This window comes from Gymnodraco acuticeps, unplaced genomic scaffold, assembly GCF_902827175.1.
Source record: "Gymnodraco acuticeps unplaced genomic scaffold, fGymAcu1.1, whole genome shotgun sequence".
In the NCBI taxonomy this organism is placed as follows: Eukaryota; Metazoa; Chordata; class Actinopteri; order Perciformes; family Bathydraconidae; genus Gymnodraco; species Gymnodraco acuticeps.
This window is the reverse complement of record NW_022990441.1, coordinates 2,652,636-2,671,883: the sequence shown is the minus strand read 5'-3', so window position 1 is coordinate 2,671,883 and position 19,248 is coordinate 2,652,636. Positions and strand designations below refer to the sequence as shown.

Sequence of the window (19,248 nt, the reverse complement as noted above, 5' to 3'; positions counted from 1 at the left end):
TCTTCTCGGAAATGTTGCAAAACACATTTTAGGAGCTTTTGAGCTGTGAATCAGAGGTTATTCTCCTGTTCCTCCAGCAGGGGGCCTGCAGTGTTTACATCCCTGAGTATACACTACAGAGCTCTGACCGGCTGTGGTGCAGGGACCAAAGAGGAGGGGGTACTTGTTTTCCTGTTCATCCCGGGAAGTATCCAGAGCCGGTGGGCGGTGCAGACCCCTGAAGATACAGATAGCCTGTGGATGCTGACCAGAGGATGCGATAGGTGCAGACACTACAGAGTGTGAATATATTTTGTATTTCTGCAGGGAGACGAGCTGCTACAGTGCGTTAGAAAAGGTGGGAGAAAACCTGAACAGATCTTCTTTGTCTGCAAACATAGACAACAATAGTCTGTTTTATTTTCCAGGAAACAAAGAGGATTGGCTCTCCACTTTTTTTGTGAGGTGCGGAGGAGTTGCCTCTTTAAGACCCTTCGATTATGTCAACGCTTTAAGTCGTTTTCTGGTCGGTGTGGATAAAAGAGACAAAGAAGCATCTGTTTACTATGAGCAGGCTTACTGTGACCGGCCCGAGATCTGCTGATCAGTGTTTACAGATTACTGCCAGGGATGACATCGACCAGAGAGAGGTGATGCAAATTGGTGAAAGCTGTCACTTTTGATTTACATCTGATATCAGGCCTTGGTTGGCGCATCTCTCCGAAGCATCAGATCTCTCAGAGGCCTTTGTAAAACATTTCATACACGGAAACGGACGTGGTTCTGCTGGTAGATGCTCTTGTCTCTGACGCTCTTCCTGTGGAGGCTCTATCGACATTTCTCCATCATGTTCAGCTCAGAAAGACTTACAGTCCCGGAATATGTCAGCCGGCTGCAGAGAGGGAGGAGCGGCTCCGGACCCGAGCCTAAAGCAGTGTCTCCGGGCGTCAGAGCCGATGTCCAGCTGGTTCTGGATGGCGCCCTCCCCGCCCTGCGCTGCGCCATCAAGAGGCTCAAGTCCTCGCACGAGACCTCGGATTCAGATGAGACACGGAAGGCCATCGCGGAGCTCTTCCAGCTGGTGGAGGAGGCCTGGGTTTTGCCCACTGTAGGGCGTCAGGTGGCCGAGGACATCTGCAACAGGATCCGACTGGATGGAGGCCTGGAGCTGCTGCTGCAGCTTCAGCAGAATCCTGCTCTGGAGATCACCTATGAGTCTGCAAAACTGCTGGAGCAGATACTGACCTCAGAGAACAGGTAAGCTACTTTTAAACCTTTACAGTATTATACAGCAGCTCTGCAATATGCAAGTCTGTAATATTTTATTTTATGTATTTAGGAAAAACATAATAAACCATCAAAAAAAGTGATTTGCCCAGCTAGGCATCACATGTATATTTTCCAATGAAGAATTACCCCTGTTACTCTAATTATAGTAACAGGGTTGAAAGTAACAGGGTTGAAAATCAATGCTAATTTGAGCTTGGATGTCCCGATCACCTTTTTTTGCTCCCGATCCGATTCCAATCATTTGATTTTGACAATCTGCCGATACCGATTTTTCCCGATCCGATCTTTATGCAATGCATTAAGAGAAAAAAAAGGGAAAAAGCATTCAAGTTGTCCCTTAAGGTTATTTTTATTTATTTAAATGACAGTACCCAACTATCCATTCTATCCAACATGGATATAGCTTCTTTTTTTCACAGCAGCATTGGATCAGTTCAGTTGTGCAGCATTGGATCAAAACAAAAATAAAGCTTATCAGTGGTCCATCACAAAATAACCATGTAAACAAATTGAGTGCAGATAGTGCAGTAACAAAACAAAAATAACTCTACTGGAAAGAGGTAGCTTGACTAGCTTCACAAGTTCACATTCAGTCACAAATAATAAAATAAAATAAAAATGTGGCTTAGTGCAGAATTCTAGCCTTAAGACTAACTAGTCTAGTAATAATGCAATGAACAACAGCAGCTTAACATAACATGAATAAACAAAGTATTATATTTCCATCTTACTGGAGTAACACAATTCAATAGTAATCAGCAGCAAACCACTTATTTTTGTTATTCTACAGTATTGCTGTTTTATAGTTATTTGTTAATGTAACCCAATTTGTGTTCTTTGAAATTGAAAAGGATATCGCATTGTGTTTGTTACTTTCGTTGCAGTTGTATGTGTCTTAAGTGTAATTTGTCTTGGCTTCCTATTTGTGGACATGCTTTTATTTTGAAGGAGAGGTAGCGCTGTTGACAGGAAGTTGTTGTTGCTTTGGAAAGAACGTGACGGAGATTAACGGAGAAAAGTAATATCTACATATAAAGACGGAGAAAGTAAACGATAACGTTTATGGTTAAGTGTTAGCACCCCCCGAAGAGGCACAAGCTCTTACGTTGATATTGGAGATTTCAATAAATTCAATTTGGAGAAAAAAAACGGGGGAAAAAATGAAAAAACAAACAATCGTATTAGATTGGTCGTGTTGAACGTAGCTCTGTTCTTTCCACCACGCGGAACCTCCTTCTTGCAAACATTGCATCTGGCTGTTACACTGCCTTCGGTTTCAATTTTATAATAGTTCAAAACTCCTGACATTTTCTCTGTCCCGACTCCCGAGTCACCAGCTGAACGTAGCCTCTCGTTAGCTTACTGCTACTATTAGACACTGCGCCCACTCTGTTGCCAGATTTGAGAGAAATAAGCAACCAGGTCTGAAAACAAGCCCAAAAGAAGCAACACATACATGATGTTGTGTAATTTTAAACCAGAACTAAGGCCTCAGGATGACTTTAAGACGTGAACATGGTCATTTTTGTTTTGTAACATTAAATAAAATCGGGACATCTCTATAATAACCTCAGGAATTATTGCTAGATGTAGCATGTAATGCTACTTTCAAGGCAAGGACAAACTTGGATATCTAATGCAAGAAAGATAACTTTGAAATGAATATGCTTTATTCTGATAATATCAGTAACAGGGTTGAGTGAGTCAGAGTGCCACACTCTTTTAAGACTGAAAAGATTGTAAAAATATGAAAAATAAAAGAGAGGACTTAGTTTTGGTCTACCCATGGCACTAGCACATGGCTTGCTGATGTCACTTCCACTGTGTCATCTGATTTACAGTTTTTTCACTTCCTGTGCCAATCTAAAAAGGTTTGGGTAACAGGGTTGAACCTTTATATATACAGTCTATGGGTTGAACGCATGTTGAGGGACACACCTTCTGTGCAAAATTACTGTTAAAAAAATGCCATTTAGGGGATGTTCGAGAGCTATTTGATAATTTAAATAATATTTTGAAACCACTTTTTCTAAAACTTTATATACATTTTGTCTCAAGACAAGTATGTTTAACACAACAAGTGCATGTTTTAGCATTTTGGGCATGGATTATTAGATTTTTTATATGGGGGACATGAAATGTCTCCAAAACCAACGTTTATCAAAAATAGCAAGGCTGTTTTTATTGGCTTGTACATTTTAAAGGCAGTGTTAGTGTTCTGTCTACTATTTGTATATCTATGTTGATTCTAGGGCAACAAAAAAGTCATAGAGGTCACAGCATGACATAAAAACAATAATAGTAGCCCATCCTCACAGTTGAAAAGCAAACACCTGTTTGTTCAGGAGAATCTTAAATGTTTACATTAACAGCAGAAAGTCTTGATGTCTGATTGACTTACTCAACATTTGATATCAATATTATAAACTTCTGTTGACAGGGATTATGTAGCCCGTATGGGTCTGGGGGTCGTCCTCAACCTCACTCGACATCAGGAAGATGCACAGCTGGCTCGCAGCGTCTCGGGGATCCTGGAGCACATGTTCAAACACACTGAGGAGACGTCTGTCCACCTTATCTCTAACGGGGCCCTGGATGCCCTCCTCTTCTGGTGCCGCGGCACAGACCCCACAGTGCTGCGCCACTGTGCCGTGGCACTAGCAAACTGTGCCATGTACGGAGGCCACCGCTGCCAGAGATGGATGATTGAGAAGCAGGCAGCTGAGTGGCTTTTCCCTCTGGCTTTTTCCAAAGAGGATGAAATCATTCGCTTCCATGCATGTCTGGCTGTGACTGTGTTAGCTGCAAACCGAGAAATTGAGAAAGAGGTGGTGAAATCTGGAACCCTGGAGCTGGTGGAGCCATTTATTGCATCTTTAGATCCGGACGACTTTGCCCGCAGTTTGTTGGACAGTTCAGACAACATGCAGGGCAGGACAGCAGCTGACCTGCAGCATTTTCTGCCATTACTGGATGGCACAAGACTGGAAGGAAAGTGCATTGCAGCCTTTTACCTTTGTGTGGAGGCCAGCATCAAGTCTCGTCAGGGCAATACTAAGGTACCATCACTGACCACATGTAGCTCAAAATGTTATGTATAATTGTCTGGTAGCTTTGATGTGACTTAGTTTTACCTTGTCAATCAATCAATCAATCAAAGTTTATTTACATAGCCCAATACTAATATATTTGTCTCAGTGCATTTTACAGTTTGTACAGAATATGAATACGACACCCTCTGTCCTTGGACCCTTGTGTTTATTTTAAGATATTTCAAGAGATTGGAGCAGTGCAGAGCCTAAAAAAAATGGTGATGTACTCCAGTAACGGTACAGCCTGTGGCCTCGCCAAGCGGGCACTGAGCGTGATGGGAGAGGAAGTGCCAAGACGCATCCTGTCATGTGTGCCCAACTGGAAAACCTGCGAAGTGCGGACCTGGCTGCAGCAGGTCGGCTTCAGTGCCTACTGTGACCGATTCCAGGTATGTTTTATTACTCAACAGAGAGATAATATAGGCATTTAGATCTACATATTATACACTATGCCTGACACTTCTAACATGTTTGCTGTACAGGAGCTCCAAGTAGATGGAGACCTCCTGCTGAACATCACAGACCAGGAGCTGTGCCATGATCTGGGCATAACTGCAGGCCTCAGTCGCAAAAGGCAAGTGCCACAAACCCTTCAACATGAGTCATGCAATAGCGGTCTGACAGCTGCTCTGTCTCATCCTGTAGGTTTCTGAGAGACCTGTGTGTGTTGAAGACGTATGCCAATTACTCCACATGTGACCCAAACAACATGGCTGACTGGTTAGTGGAGGTTGACCCTCGTTTCCGGCAGTACACCTACGGACTGGTCCAGTCAGGAGTGGATCGCAATAACTTCAAGAGCCTGACGGATCAGCAGCTCCAGAACGACTGCCACATAGACAACGGCGTCCACAGAGCCAAGATTCTCTCAGCTAACAACAAGCCCTTAAAACCGTGCCAAACTGATGCTCAGCCTGCAGGGCCCGACGTCTTCATCAGCTACCGTCGGACTACTGGCTCCCAGCTGGCAAGGTCAGAATTCTAACTCAAAACATTATGCATGAAAAATTACTTAAAAGATAGATGGGGATGTTTTTTAAGTTCATCTTATTGATTAGTTGTGTAGTTGTTGCAGCTCTAGTTATTAGACTTAGAGTAAGGAGAGAAGGTATGTGCAACAAAATGTACTTTCTCATTTTTGTCCCAAGCCTTCTGAAGGTGCACCTGCAGGTCCGAGGATACAGCGTCTTTATAGATGTGGAGAAGCTGGAGGCCGGAAAATTTGAGGACAAACTGATCCAGAGCGTACAGCGGGCGCGTAACTTCATTCTGGTCCTGTCCTCCAATGCACTCGACAAGTGCATGGGTGACACTGCCATGAAGGATTGGGTGCACAAGGTTGGAAGTTTTCAATTTTTCTGTATTGTATAACATATTGCTTAAAGCTTTCACCCCCATGCACCTTAATCGTATTCTGGATTCATATTGATACTTTAGCTGCTTGGGAATTTAGTTTGTACTGTCACATTCATAATCCCTATCCCCTTCCCTGTTTACATCTGTCGAACATTTTAGTGTTTTATAGTTTTTATAGACTCAAAGGAATGCTCATTAATCTTGCAGGAGATAGTCACCGCCTTGGCTGGGAAGAAGAACATAGTTCCTGTCACGGATAATTTCATGTGGCCTGACCCCATATCTCTGCCCGAGGACATGAGGTCAATTCTCAATTTCAACGGCATCAAGTGAGTAACTGCTTGCTCTTAAAACTTAAATAAACCAAAACTTTACTGTAGAAATATTTTGTTGGTTAGCACATCTGTGTAATTGGGCTTTTATTGTTGTTGTGATTCATGTAAAACATCCATTAGAGAACGTATCTGCTTTATATGCAGGGCTTAATTCTTCTTAAGGTTTTAATTGCTTGTTACCTTTGTCTTGACACAGATGGTCCCACGAATATCAGGAGGCCACGATCGAGAAGATCCTACGATTTCTGAAAGAACAGCAAGACCAAATCGACTGCAAGGATGCACCCGAAGGGCAGAAAAAGAAATAAGCTGACATTTGAAGTTTGATTTCAGCTATAATGACTTTAAATTATGCCAAATTCAACATTGCCTACGGTGAAAAGGCCGGCAGCTTTCCCCTGCTCCAAATGCATGTGAAGTGAATCTGATTATGTTTATGCTCACACAAAACCCTGATATAAATTGACATAGTATAATGCAAACAATAAATGAAAATCAAAAGGGGATTTCAGATTGTATATAATAAACTGTAAGCCTTTAATGATATACCCTCGTTCTGCTGTATATGTGTGATCAGGTACAGTATATGCCTTCTGTCTCTCAGGAAAATAACTGTGATAGATCAGCCGCTGTTGGCACCCCAGCAAAATCATCACTAGCAATCTTTGAAGCAGTTACTAATCACATGCAATCACTTTTTGTTTAACTCATACATTGGACATTCATATGACCAAAGCAGGTCTCTGACTTTACTGACATTTGTGCTTTTATGTTTGAGTTGTCATAGTTAAGAAACTTTATAGGAGATGTGGTCAATTGATGAGAGTTTCTATGGTGGGCTCAATATAAACCAGAGGCATGAAGTATTGTATAAAAAGCTACATGTTGTATAACTGCTTCCCTATTCTAACCAAATACAGGTTCAAGCAGTGTCCAGGCAACAAGAAAACCCATATCAGAAAACCCCAGTATTTAAGGATATTTTCCTACTCTGTAGTCAATCATGAGCTCACAGAAGTCAAATATGCACCGTTTACTTCTTGAATGTGAAAAAGATCCCATCTGTGTTACAGCGTGGCTTGTAGAGTGCTGATACAACATTAATCATGTAGTACTGCTGACTTGAAGTTTAATTGATCACAGTGTTAAGTCTGAGAAGTAATATGTGTCTGCTATGCCATTTTTATGTTATCCTTGTTTCCTCAGTGTAATAAACAGAATCAAATTAAATGAAAAAAAACATATGTTTGAATGAAAATAGAATTTGGTCCCTTTATTTTAAACATGATGAAAGGGGTGTTGTAAAAACATAAACAACTGATCCTCACTTAATCGTTGTGTGACATGTAAACAGAAACAGATTTAAAGGTATGGTATGTAAGTTTGAGAAACCGGCTCGAGATACACTTTTTGTTATGTTCCATGGAATGCTCTTAACATCCCGATAGCAATGAATATCTTAAGTGCTTTGACAAAAAATCCATAAAAAAATGTCATCTGTGGAAGCCGTGGTACTGTAAAAAGCACGACCAATCATTTTAGCCGGCCCGGCTAAAATAACTGGATGGCTTACCTGCCTGTCAGCCTTCCATCTGTGCACAAACTTATCTCGTGCCCTCATTGGTCATGTGTGTGTTGGAGGAGGGGCTCTATAAGAAAGTGGCAGATTTTCTCCGGTCGTGTATTTTCAAATTCTAGCGATCTCGAGCCGGTTTCTCCAACTTACATACCCTACCTTTAACCATATTATTACAAACTATCAAAATCATGATCAAGTTCTATTTCATAAATAAATCTGATGCAACTTATAAATATTGCACAATTGACAAAAAATAGGAAAAACATTTATCCTTTTATGGTTAAAGTTTTGTTGGCCCAACATTTGCATAATGGCTTTGAGAAAGTAATCTCATGTTATTCAATTCACAGTAGCTGCGTTAATACTTCATTTAACCTCTTTATCTTCCCTTCGAACATTTAAAATATGATTTGGCAGCTCTTGTTCCCTCTCTGTGCTCTGGGACTATCCTGTGTTGTTTGTGGTGGTGGGACTCTTCAGGGAGTGTACACTATGGAGCGAGGAGGGTCAAAGTGTAACCCGGTATTCCCCGGCATGCGGCTCCTATTTCACTGTCTCTGCTGTGGATTGCTGATAGTTTGGTTGCACCCTTGCTTGAAATGTTTTGGAGCAACTGAGGAGTTTGTGATTTTCCTCTTATGGTTAGCACCTTAAGCTGTTGTGTGTATTAATACATTCAAATTGAAATATAAGGCAGATGCATGTCAGAGCTGCTCACCTCATAGACTGACAACAGGACAAACGTTAGCTCTCTGACACGTTCCTGCCCTCTGCTTCTCTTAAGGTCAGGATACTGTGGAGTCTCTGTTGTCTCTCCTCTGGTCCAAACATCGCAGGGTCCTACAAAAACACACATGGAAATGGTGAATGACTAATTTTGCAAAGTGGGAATTATTCTTTTGTCATATGCTTTTTGGTCACAATTGCTTTTATGACTACAATTCACTAATAGAAAAACCACAGAAAGTTCAATAAGGCAACACTCACCCGATTATTCCAGCAGGGATGAAGAGGATGTTGGCAGCAAAAAGGAAGGGGAAGCCCTTCATGAAGTGCAGCGTGGCTGGGTACAGGGAGTTAAAAAGGCCACTGCCCACCAGGAAACACAAGCTCTCCACACAGGCAACAGAGGCAAACAGGGCGCCTGGGGAAAGTAAAAACACTATTGATGAACACAACAGTTCAAGTTAAACCAGACTGTAGAATAGCAATTTGGTGCAATTACAAAAAGGAGAACAAAACAATAGACTTCAAAACAATCGTCACATCTTGAAATCTTTGCAGTTTGCCTTGTTAAATCCACCTGTTTAAAAACACAAGTATGATTTATGCATGTTTAGTGACTGACCTTGTTCTGATTGGCCGACCAACTTGGACAGCTTTGACCTGAGCACAGGCGTTGCAGCCATGAAGAGGAAACACAGACCGTAACCTGGTGACAGAAACACATTTGAACTTTGATGCACAATAAAGACCTCCAACAGTGTCAGCTAAAAAGTTATACTCTCCATTGTGAAATGGGGACAACACATTAATTGATAATGTTTTAAATGATGTTCCATCATTTTTATGTATGTATCCTTCCTGTATGTTCTTATTCTGTCATAAATGGCGGTATTGTGCAACCATTTTACTATCCTTGAGATCCACATTACATTGCATGGGTAAACTTTTATAGATGATGTTAATTATTCCCACAGGGTATAAGAAGTGACTACTACGTTTTATATGTCCTAGTATTCAAGGTTGTCTGCTAACACAAGGCCTGCTAAGTCTGTGAGTAAAACACACATTAAATGGATAATCATTGATGCAATCTACTACATGCTACACTCTGATACTGAATCTACTATTTTACTGTAAGGGATAATCCTAAAATAGATTGTTAGTCCTCGACATCATGTCTTCATGCCATGTTTAAGGATAAATATGTTTGATAAATACTCATTTCTTTGCTTAATTTCGTTCAAGAATAGAACATATTTTAGATAGAAAAACAAGAACAAAATCATCCCCCTCACTCCAGATTCTCTCACCTGTGAACATGAGCTGTGTGGTGTCAGCGACAGAGAACACCACCAGCCCGATGACGTTGGAGACCAGACCCACGAGAGCCACCCAGGAGTCTTCCAGGCAGCGCTGCATGATCTTCAGCCCCAGAAGACTGCTGAGGTAGGCCAGGTTCTGAGCTGCTGATCCATAGCCAATGAGGGCCGACCCCCAGCAGAGCGGGGAGCTTAGCTCAAACAACACGTATAACTCCCTGCTGCCGAAGTGTACAGTCACCACCAGAAAGAAACACAGCATGTAAAGCCATAGCTTGCATCTGTGAAATGTCCCGCCGGCGTCACTGGTACTACCTCCTTTTGAGAAGAGGTGCCAGATAGCTTTATAGTGGCAGGAAGTGAGGAGCTTGGCACTGGGGTCAGGCACGACCGACTCACGGACGAACAGGTAAGCGTACAGAGCCGAGGCCAAGTTTGTGGCTAGGACGAGCCAGAAGGGATTGATGTACCTAAAAACAGAGGTACAAATATAATGGAAATGAATGTCAATCTAAATAGATTTGATTTTGAAAGAAAGTCAATTGTTGTGAATGATACTTTTTTGTATACTGTGGCAATTGAAAAATTCAATTTCACAATTATCCTTGCCACAAATATTGCAATGATTATTACTATAATGGAAACTCACCATGATAAACCTATTGATTTTTGATTGTGCATTTTTATCTGCATTCAATCCTAGATGGTCTAATCATTAGTAACAACACAGATTTCTTACCCCTGTGCCTGCCGCCACTGCCCTCCGATGATGCTGGCTAGCATCCCTGAAAGGCCCAGACAAGCCTCCAAGATTGCCACCCTGATGGTGCGGGACTTTCTGTCGCTGGTATCAGCCACATATGCAAAGCAGCCTGCCAGGATGGCGTTGAAATCCCCGGAAAGGCCGCTTAGCAGCCTGCCAACTAGAAAGTAGCCCACAGGCAGCTTCAGGTACATCACCACCAGGTAAACCACCGCTTGGAGGGCCAGGCCAATGTTGGGGAGGATGAGGATGGGTCTTCGACCAGCGAGGTCGCTCCATGAGCCCAGCAGAGGCACCACAAACAGGCCTACAGAAAATCCCCCAAGACTGATGTACAGGTTCCAGTGGGCAGTCAAGATTTCCACCTCCTGCAGAAAAAGAAAAATGGGACCTGGTTAACTACACTCATCAGCAAACAAAGGGACTCATGTTACTGTTTGTAACCCATAATCACATTTCCTTTGCATTCTAATTGTATTGTGTTCTTAATTAGATGGTACAACACATCATTAAGGTTCTAGTAAATAGCACGTTTATTACTGCCTATTGTAGTGCCGTGAAAAGAGAGTCGGAGGCGGTGTATTAAGAATGGAGTTCCAATCTTTATTATCCATTACTTTCAGAGAGGTTAACACATGCACTGCTCTGCCTGATGAGCTAGCAGGAATGGCAGCTAAAGCTACAGGTATTCCCCACTAAAGGGTCCGTGTGGCAACACAATAAGCAAGGTGAATTATGTCCAATAACGTGTCACCACACAAGCCCCCCCAGAATTCACACATAAACAAAATCAGCATGGCGGGGAGGAACGACACGCCAACCCCCACGACTCCTGAGCACGGGAGTCGGAAAAGTGACTCCCGCCTGTGCGGCCCCCGGAAGGGGAGGGACCGGAACAACAGGTCTTAAATCCGTGACAGGGGACGAGGCCGGGGGGCGGCCCCGTCGCGGTGGTCGAGCCAGCACCACAGGCTGGTCCAAGTCCAGGTGAGCAGCCTTCACCCGGTCCACCGAGACGTGCTCGGCCTTGCCACCCAGGTCGACCACCAGGTGCTTGTCCCCGTGCTCCAAGACCCGGAAAGGCCCATCATAAGGGGGCTGCAGGGGAACTCTGTGCGCATCGTGCCGGATGAACACGTGCTCCGCCGAGCGGAGCTCTGCGGGAACCTGGGACACCTGAGTACCGTGCTGAGTAGTAGGGATCGGAGCAAAGGCCTCAGCGGCGTCACGCAGGAAAGCCCGCTGGGCCGACGCCGACCAGGGAGCCGATGCATTTGGGAGGAAATCCCCCGTAACTCTCAGCGGCTGACCGTAGACCATCTCCGCTGTAGAACACTTCAGATCTTCCTTAGGTGCGGTCCTCAGGCCCAGCATCACCCAGGGCAGCTTGTCGACCCAGTTACCGTCCGTAAGGCCGGCCTTGAGGGCCGCCTTCATGGAGCGATGAAAGCGCTCGCAGAGGCCGTTAGCCTGAGGGTGGTAAGCGGTAGTCCTGTGCAGCTTAACCCCCAAACCGCCTGCCACAGCGTTCCAGAGCTCGGACGTGAACTGAGAGCCCCTGTCTGAGGAAATGTCTGACGGGGTGCCAAAACGACACACCCACGTTGCAATGAAGGCCCGGGCAACGTCTGCGGCTGATGTCGAAACGAGCGGAACCGCCTCCGGCCAACGGGTCGTTCTGTCCACCATGGTGAGGAGGTAGGAAAACCCCTGAGAGGAAGGCAACGGACCAACCAGGTCAATGTTGACGTGATCAAACCTCCTCTCAGGCACCAGGAAACGCTCCAACGGGGCCTTCGTGTGGCGGTGCACCTTAGCGCGTTGACAAGCCACGCACTCCCTGGCCCAAGTCCTCACGTCCCTTTTCAGTCCTTGCCAAAACTTCGCCGCTACCAAATGCACCGAAGGTTTAACGCCGGGGTGTGACAGGCCGTGCACAGCCTCGAACACAGGACGCCTCCAGCTGGCAGGGACGACAGGCCGCGCCAGGCCCGTAGAGACGTCACACAGGAGAGTAATGCCCGCGTCGCCAAACACCACGTCCTCCAAGCGCAGCCCCGCGCTCTCCACCTTCAGGGCCTGGACGCCGGGATCTGTGACCTGGTCTGCCGCCATGCGAGTATAGTCCAGGCCCAACTGGACGGCACCGATGACGACCCTGGAGAGGCAATCAGCAACCAGGTTCGACTTGCCAGCCACGTGCTTAATGTCCGTAGTGAACTCCGATATGTAGGACAGCTGCCGCTGCTGACGTGCCGACCAAGGCTCCGCCACTTTTGACATGGCGAAGGTGAGCGGCTTGTGGTCGACAAACGCCGTAAATTCACGGCCTTCCAGCATGAAACGGAAGTGCCACACGGCCAAATAAAGTCAGAGGAGCTCCCGGTCAAAGGCGCTGTATTTGCGTTCTCTAGGCGTCAGCTGGCGGCTGAAAAAGGCGAGCGGCTGCCAAGCACCCTCCACCCACTGCTCGTGCACTGCGCCGACCGCGTAGTCTGATGCGTCCATGGTGATGGAGATGGGAGCCGTAGATGATGGGTGTGCCAGCAAAGCCGCCTGAGCCAACGCGGTCTTGACCTCAGCAAAAGCGCCGTCCGCCTCTGCTGTCCAGTCGATCTCCTGGACGGGGGTCTTGCCTTTCAACGCTTCATACAGCGGCCGAATGATGTGTGCGGCCCGGGCGATGAAACGGTGGTAGAAAGTCACCATCCCCAGAAACTCACGGAGCGACCGGGCTGTGAGCGGGCGAGGAAACGCCGCAACAGCCTCCACCTTCGCTGGCAGAGGTGTCGCACCGCCCTTGGTGACGCGGTGCTCCAGGAAATCGATGTTCGACACCCCGAACTGGCACTTTGCAGGATTGATGATTAATCCGTGTTTGTTGAGCCGTGTGAAAAGGGCTCGGAGGTGGGACAGGTGCTCCTGCACTGAAGCGCTGGCGACGAGTATGTCGTCGAGGTAAACAAACACAAACGGCAGGTCCCGCAGCACCGAATCCATCAGGCGCTGGAACGTCTGAGCGGCATTCTTGAGTCCAAAAGGCATCCGCAGGAACTCAAAAAGTCCAAAAGGCGTTATCACTGCTGTCTTGGGAATGTCCAGGGGGTGCATGGGCACCTGGTGGTATCCACGCACCAGGTCCACCTTGGAAAACACCCCCGTACCGGCCAGATGCGCCAAAAAGTCCTGAATGTGCGGCACCGGATAGCAGTCAGGCGTAGTGGCGTCGTTGAGTCGGCGGTAATCCCCGCACGGGCGGAACCCGCCGTTCGATTTGGGAACGACGTGCAGGGGGGAAGCACAAGGACTGTCGGAGCGGTGGACAATGCCCAGGCGCTCCATGGTTGCGAACTCCGCCCTCGCTACAGCCAGCTTAGAAGGGTTCAACCGCCGGGCCCTGGCGTAGACAGGAGGCCCCCCGGTAGTGACGTGGTGTTCCACGCCATGCTTAGTGTTGTATGCTGCGCTGCCAAGTGTGCACACGAGGAAAGAAAACGTTAAGGCATCAACCAAACGCCTATTCTTAACGTCCACTAAGAGTCCATGAGCACACAAAAAATCCGCTCCGAGGAGGGGAAAAGAAATGTCCGCTGTCACAAAATCCCAGCTGAAACGCTGTCCTCCGATGCACAAACACATAGGCCTCACGCCGTACGTGCGAATGGGACTGCCGTTAGCCGTCGTCAATCGCGGTCCGTGCCCCCCACGGGCGACGTCTTCACTCGACGCTGGAACTACGCTCCGTTGAGCGCCCGTGTCATACAGAAACAAGCTCCCCGAAACGCTGTCGCTGACGAAGAGGAGCCTGCACGTGCCGCCGACGCTCAGAGCCACTACTGAGCGCCGGCCCCTCCGTTTCCCGGGGGTTTGTAGCTGCACGGAGCGATGCATCTCTTTGCCCTTGTCCCGAAACGTGCGTGGTAAACGCACTCTCCGGCGTCTCCACGCCGGCTAGCCACAGCCGTGTCCGGCCTCCGCCACGCTTTCTTGACTGCCGGTGGGCCGCTGAGCGTCGCGGCTAAAGTCTCTGCCCCGGGCTGTTGCGTAGCCAGGAAAAAACGATCCGCTTCCTCAGCCAAAGCACGGGGCTCCGTGACAGGCGTGTTGGCCAGCGCCGTCTGTACCCGGGGAGGCAAGTGACGCAGGAAAATCTCTGTGAATAAAATCCGGGGATCTTCCCCCCCCTAGCAGATTTAGCATTTTCTCCATTAGCTGGGATGGCTTGCTGTCTCCTAGGCCTTGAATGTCAAGTATCTGGCGGGCCCTCTCCTTAGCAGATAAGCTAAATGTCTTAAGGAGAAGGGCCTTAATCGCCTCATATTTGCCATGATGTGGGGGGGCTGCGATGAATCCCACCAACCTGGACGACGTGGAGCTCCCCAGCGCTGCTACCACATGGTAGTATTTTAGGTCCCCGTCACGGACCTGTCGGCAGGCGAAATGTGCCTCCACGTGTGCGAACCATGCCTCCGCGGCGTGCTCCCAGAATTCCGGCAGCTTTATGAAAACATCGCGCTCAGCCATGTTCGTTAATTTTCCGGAAACTTTCTCGGAAAAGTCAGGGTCACCAGTGTAGTGCCGTGAAAAGAGAGTCGGAGGCGGTGTATTAAGAATGGAGTTCCAATCTTTATTATCCATTACTTTCAGAGAGGTTAACACATGCACTGCTCTGCCTGATGAGCTAGCAGGAATGGCAGCTAAAGCTACAGGTATTCCCCACTAAAGGGTCCGTGTGGCAACACAATAAGCAAGGTGAATTATGTCCAATAACGTGTCACCACACTATTTACATTCTTATTTTGACCATTAAAGGTGGGGTAGGTAAGTTTGAGAAACCGGCTCGAGATACACTTTTTGTTATATTCCATGGAATGCTCTTAACATCCCGATAGCAATGAATATCTTAAGTGCTTTGACAAAAAATCCATAAAAAAATTTCATCTGTGGAAGCCGTAATACTGTAAAAAGTACGACCAATCTGTTTAGCCGGGCGCCCTGTCTCTCAGCCTTCCATCTTGTGCACGCACAAATGTATCTCGTGCCCTCATTGAGCGTGCCGTCATTGGGCGTGCAGGCCGAGGCTATATACAGGACGGTCCTGTACACAACGCCAAATGGCTATATACAGGACCGTCCTGTACACAGCTCTCTGAAATGGCTATATACAGGACGGTCCTGCACAGAAGCCCTGAAATGGCTATATACAGGACGGTCCTGTATATAAGGTCTCTGAAATGGCTATATACAGGACGGTCCTGTATATAAGGTCTCTGAAATAGCTATATACAGGACCGTCCTGTATACAAGCTCCGAAATGGCTATATACAGGACCGTCCTGTATATAGCCATTTCAGAGAGCTGTTTACAGGACGGTCCTGTATATAGCCATTTCGGAGCTTGTATACAGGACGGTCCTGTATATAGCCATTTCAGAGACCTTATATACAGGACGGTCCTGTATATAGCCATTTCAGAGACCTTATATACAGGACCGTCCTGTATATAGCCATTTCAGAGACCTTATATACAGGACCGTCCTGTATATAGCCATTTCAGAGGGTTGTGTACAGGACGGTCCTGTATATAGTCAGTTGGCGTTGTGTACAGGACGGTCCTGTATATAGCCATTTCAGAGACCTTATATACAGGACCGTCCTGTATAGCCATTTCAGAGACATTATATACAGGACCGTCCTGTATATAGCCATTTCAGAGGGTTGTGTACAGGACGGTCCTGTATATAGTCATTTGGCGTTGTGTACAGGACGGTCCTGTATATAGCCATTTGGCGTTGTGTACAGGACGGTCCTGTATATAGCCACTCCCGGGCGGGCCTTGCAGCAGTACTTCAATGACTCGCCAGCAACGGGCGGCCACTTTCACCATGGCAGAGTTAGGTGCAACATCGTCTACTGGTGGCAAAAGAAATAATGTAACGGAGCAAATTAGGAACAAAAACAAAGTGGAAACTAGGAGAATTCAAACCAGAGTCAATATCGGAGTTGCTTTTCAACGATGGCGACTACTGATGGAACACACCTATGGGGGTTATTCCCTATCTTTATTCAAGAGCGTGGTATTTAAATTTGAGAGCATACTTTATGTATTTATTTCCCTCAAACCCTGTCCTCGCACTCAAATAGTGCCTGCTTACACTTAGATTTGCTCTGCTTTTGCTCAAACTGTACGCTTGCACTCATTGCTGCTTACAGATTTGTTCTGCTCTCAGATTTATTCTGTGCGTGCTCGAAACTTTTGTGCAACAATCCTGTCAAAATCCCTCAACCAATAGGAGGCCAGGTGTCCTTGCGGGTGCGTTTGCTTTACTTATTACACCGTCCCGTAAGGGCGGTTATTCTTTGGTTTGTCTTTGGTGCGATGACAGGGTTTGAATGAAGGAAATCAATAAAGTATGCTCTCAAATTTAAATACCACGCTCTTGAATAAAGATAGGGAATAACCCCCGTACACACCGAGTTGAAATCTGACGCCGTGGTCGCACTTTTTCTCTTGGACAGGTAATTATCTGTTTTGTATGGTTTACAATTCCCCTGAACTATATAGCCTACATAAGTCATGTGCGCGTTCATGTGTGTTGGAGGAGGTGCTCTCAGTGTTGCCAACTTGGCGATTTTCTCGTTAAATTTGGCGGCTTTCCAAACCTACTTATCTGTGTCAAAAGCGACTAACGACTAATCTAACGATTTATAATGGTGTTATTAGGGACTTTTCTGGTGTTTGGAGACTCACGTATTGTTCTGCAGTTAACGAGCCGCGGGTGCTGCCGTGAGCCCCGCCTCCCTCCCATAGTACTCACAGGCGCTCAGACTGACAGTTGTCTGGCCGCAGCAGAGCTGCAGCTGCAGTCAGAGCAGAGAGGAGACAACCACACTCCCCCGCGTCGAGACTGCAAATGAATTGCGCATGCGCCAACTGCCAAGCCGTCCCGGGCTGCTTCTCAGGTCGACTATTTTCATTTCCTCGCTCCTCGGTCCTCGGTCTCACCGGAAGTTGATTTGCCTGCGCCATCTTGAGTACCGTCCAAGCGGCAAACTGTGGGGTAGAGCCGGGAAGCCAATACGGAAGTGCCACACACTGCAGTTCATATATTGGCCGATAGGCGATGGCTGCAGAAAGGAGCAATTTCCATAGACCCCCATGTTAAAATGCCCGATTTTACAGCAGAAAAAAACATGTTTCTACCCCTGGCTCCATACATTTTATTATCGATATAGTTAGATTCCACCTTCATGATTATGGATCTGTGAGTGAATTGTTTTCTAACGCGACCCTTTATATTTATATTAGGTCTTAAAGTTTGTGCATACATTAGGGCGTGGTCACTTTGATTGACAGATACGTGCCTCACTGTCAGCTAACAGCAACTTGTCCAATCTGCTAGGCTACAACCATAGAGGCTACAACGTTAGTTAGTTGTAGTTACTGTACTTGATCCTTTAGCTGTGTTCGTGGTGATCGTGCCTGTTAGGGAATATTGTTACAAATACCAGATAATTAAAATGTCGTGCTGTGCGCTTGAATGTACTAACAGATCTTCCAAGAAGTCTACTTTCAGCTTTTTTCGGTGAGTAAAATGATAATATTATACATGTTAACCCCGTTAGCAGGTGTTTGTGTGCTTGTTAGCTTAGCCTGTTATGTAGCTTATTAGCCAGCTAAGGACGTAACCCTTTATACATATATACAGTTTAGTTTATGATTCAGCCTTGGGTAAGACTTTTATACTATATGGCTATGACGCCCATAATGCTAAACGGGAGCAAATGTTAAAAGGGGTGGGCCGCCGGAGTCCACGCCGCCGAAGCTAACGGGGCTGCAGGGTGCTAGCTCGCTAGCGCGTCCCGGCGGCCGTAGCTAGCACCCTGGGGCTCCGTTAGCTTCGGCCAGCGGCGGAGTCCGACGTTATAACTGGAGATCAAGGAATGCATCGTAACGCGGACTTGGTTCGCCTGCAGCCCGCTGTAGTATTAGCTAAATAAATGATGTTGAGCAAGGCTTATTAAGCTGAACACCGCCACAATTATTCTGCTATGTATCGGTACTTATTTTATTAACGTGTGAATGACAAGCATTAAGAATAATACCAAATAGCTAATTATCTTGCAGATTGTCTCGTTTGATTATGAATGTAACGTTTATATAGTGGAACTACACTGTTTTATCAAAACCAAAGTGCCACGCAGTGACTTGGTATGCATGTATTTCAGCAGGAAATGTGCAACCTAGATGACATTTACCAACACAGACTATATAGAAATATTTGTAAAAGTTGTTCATGCGTTACTAAGTGAATATGGCATTAACCCTCCTGTTGTCTTCGGGTCAAATCTGACCGATTTACTACTTTCATCAATCATGTTTTACATTCGATTGATACTGAGAGCATGTTAGCTTAGCTTCTTAGCCTGAGCTAGGACTCGAACGTCACGCTCGTTGGCAGCAGGTCCCGCCCTGTCCCGCCTCGGCTCCGCCTCTTTGCCCTTATTTGGAGAAGGCGGGAGTTAGACTCTGACGACACCGTCGAGCCGTTAGTGGCCGACTCCGCCTACTAAGGGCTTCACGGCAACTCTGCAGAATCCTATGGGTGACGTCACGGACCCTACGTCCATTTATATATACAGTCTATGGTACCGTCCCATGGCTCTTATTTCTGCCGGAGGACCGAGGATCGAGGAGCGAGGAGCGATCATGGAGGAGTGATAACCGAGGAACCACCAGACCATCCTCCGATGAAATCCTCAGATACTCACCCCGCCCCCTTACTGTGTATCGCTCACTGATTGAACGA

The 19,248-nt window shown here is 46.5% G+C and overlaps 2 protein-coding genes across 3 annotated transcripts in view; one reads left to right on the top strand and one right to left on the bottom strand.

Moving 5' to 3' along the window:
• The first annotated feature begins 114 nt into the window (after positions 1–114).
• On the top strand, positions 115–7,310 carry sarm1 (sterile alpha and TIR motif containing 1). The gene is made up of 8 exons (XM_034225548.1): positions 115–1,236; positions 3,710–4,328; positions 4,538–4,750; positions 4,844–4,935; positions 5,007–5,333; positions 5,510–5,699; positions 5,925–6,046; positions 6,249–7,310. Exons 1-8 carry the CDS (start codon positions 773–775, stop codon positions 6,358–6,360), a joined length of 2,139 nt encoding a protein of 712 aa, XP_034081439.1. The 5' UTR covers positions 115–772; the 3' UTR covers positions 6,361–7,310.
• The window catches only part of slc46a1 (solute carrier family 46 member 1), a 15,147-nt gene continuing 3,197 nt past the window's right edge, over positions 7,299–19,248 (bottom strand). The window contains exons 2-6 of one of the 2 annotated variants that reach the window (XM_034225556.1): positions 10,416–10,807; positions 9,668–10,146; positions 8,980–9,063; positions 8,619–8,775; positions 7,299–8,471 (exon numbers count right to left, since the gene is read on the bottom strand). In XM_034225556.1, the coding sequence (XP_034081447.1) occupies positions 8,417–8,471; positions 8,619–8,775; positions 8,980–9,063; positions 9,668–10,146; positions 10,416–10,807 (1,167 nt within the window). In that variant the 3' untranslated portion in view covers positions 7,299–8,416. Of the gene's footprint in view, positions 8,472–8,614; positions 8,776–8,979; positions 9,064–9,667; positions 10,147–10,415; positions 10,808–19,248 lie in introns of those variants that run through there. The other variant, XM_034225557.1, reaches the window with a different exon arrangement.

Bases quoted from the DNA above. Each gene is read 5' to 3' on its own strand.
- sarm1 (XM_034225548.1), top strand. From the start codon at position 773: ATGCTCTTGTCTCTGACGCTCTTCCTGTGGAGGCTCTATCGACATTTC. The intron at 4,329-4,537 runs GTACCATCACTG...GTTTATTTTAAG, and splicing joins CTCGTCAGGGCAATACTAAG to ATATTTCAAGAGATTGGAGC. The intron at 4,751-4,843 runs GTATGTTTTATT...TTTGCTGTACAG, and splicing joins CCTACTGTGACCGATTCCAG to GAGCTCCAAGTAGATGGAGA.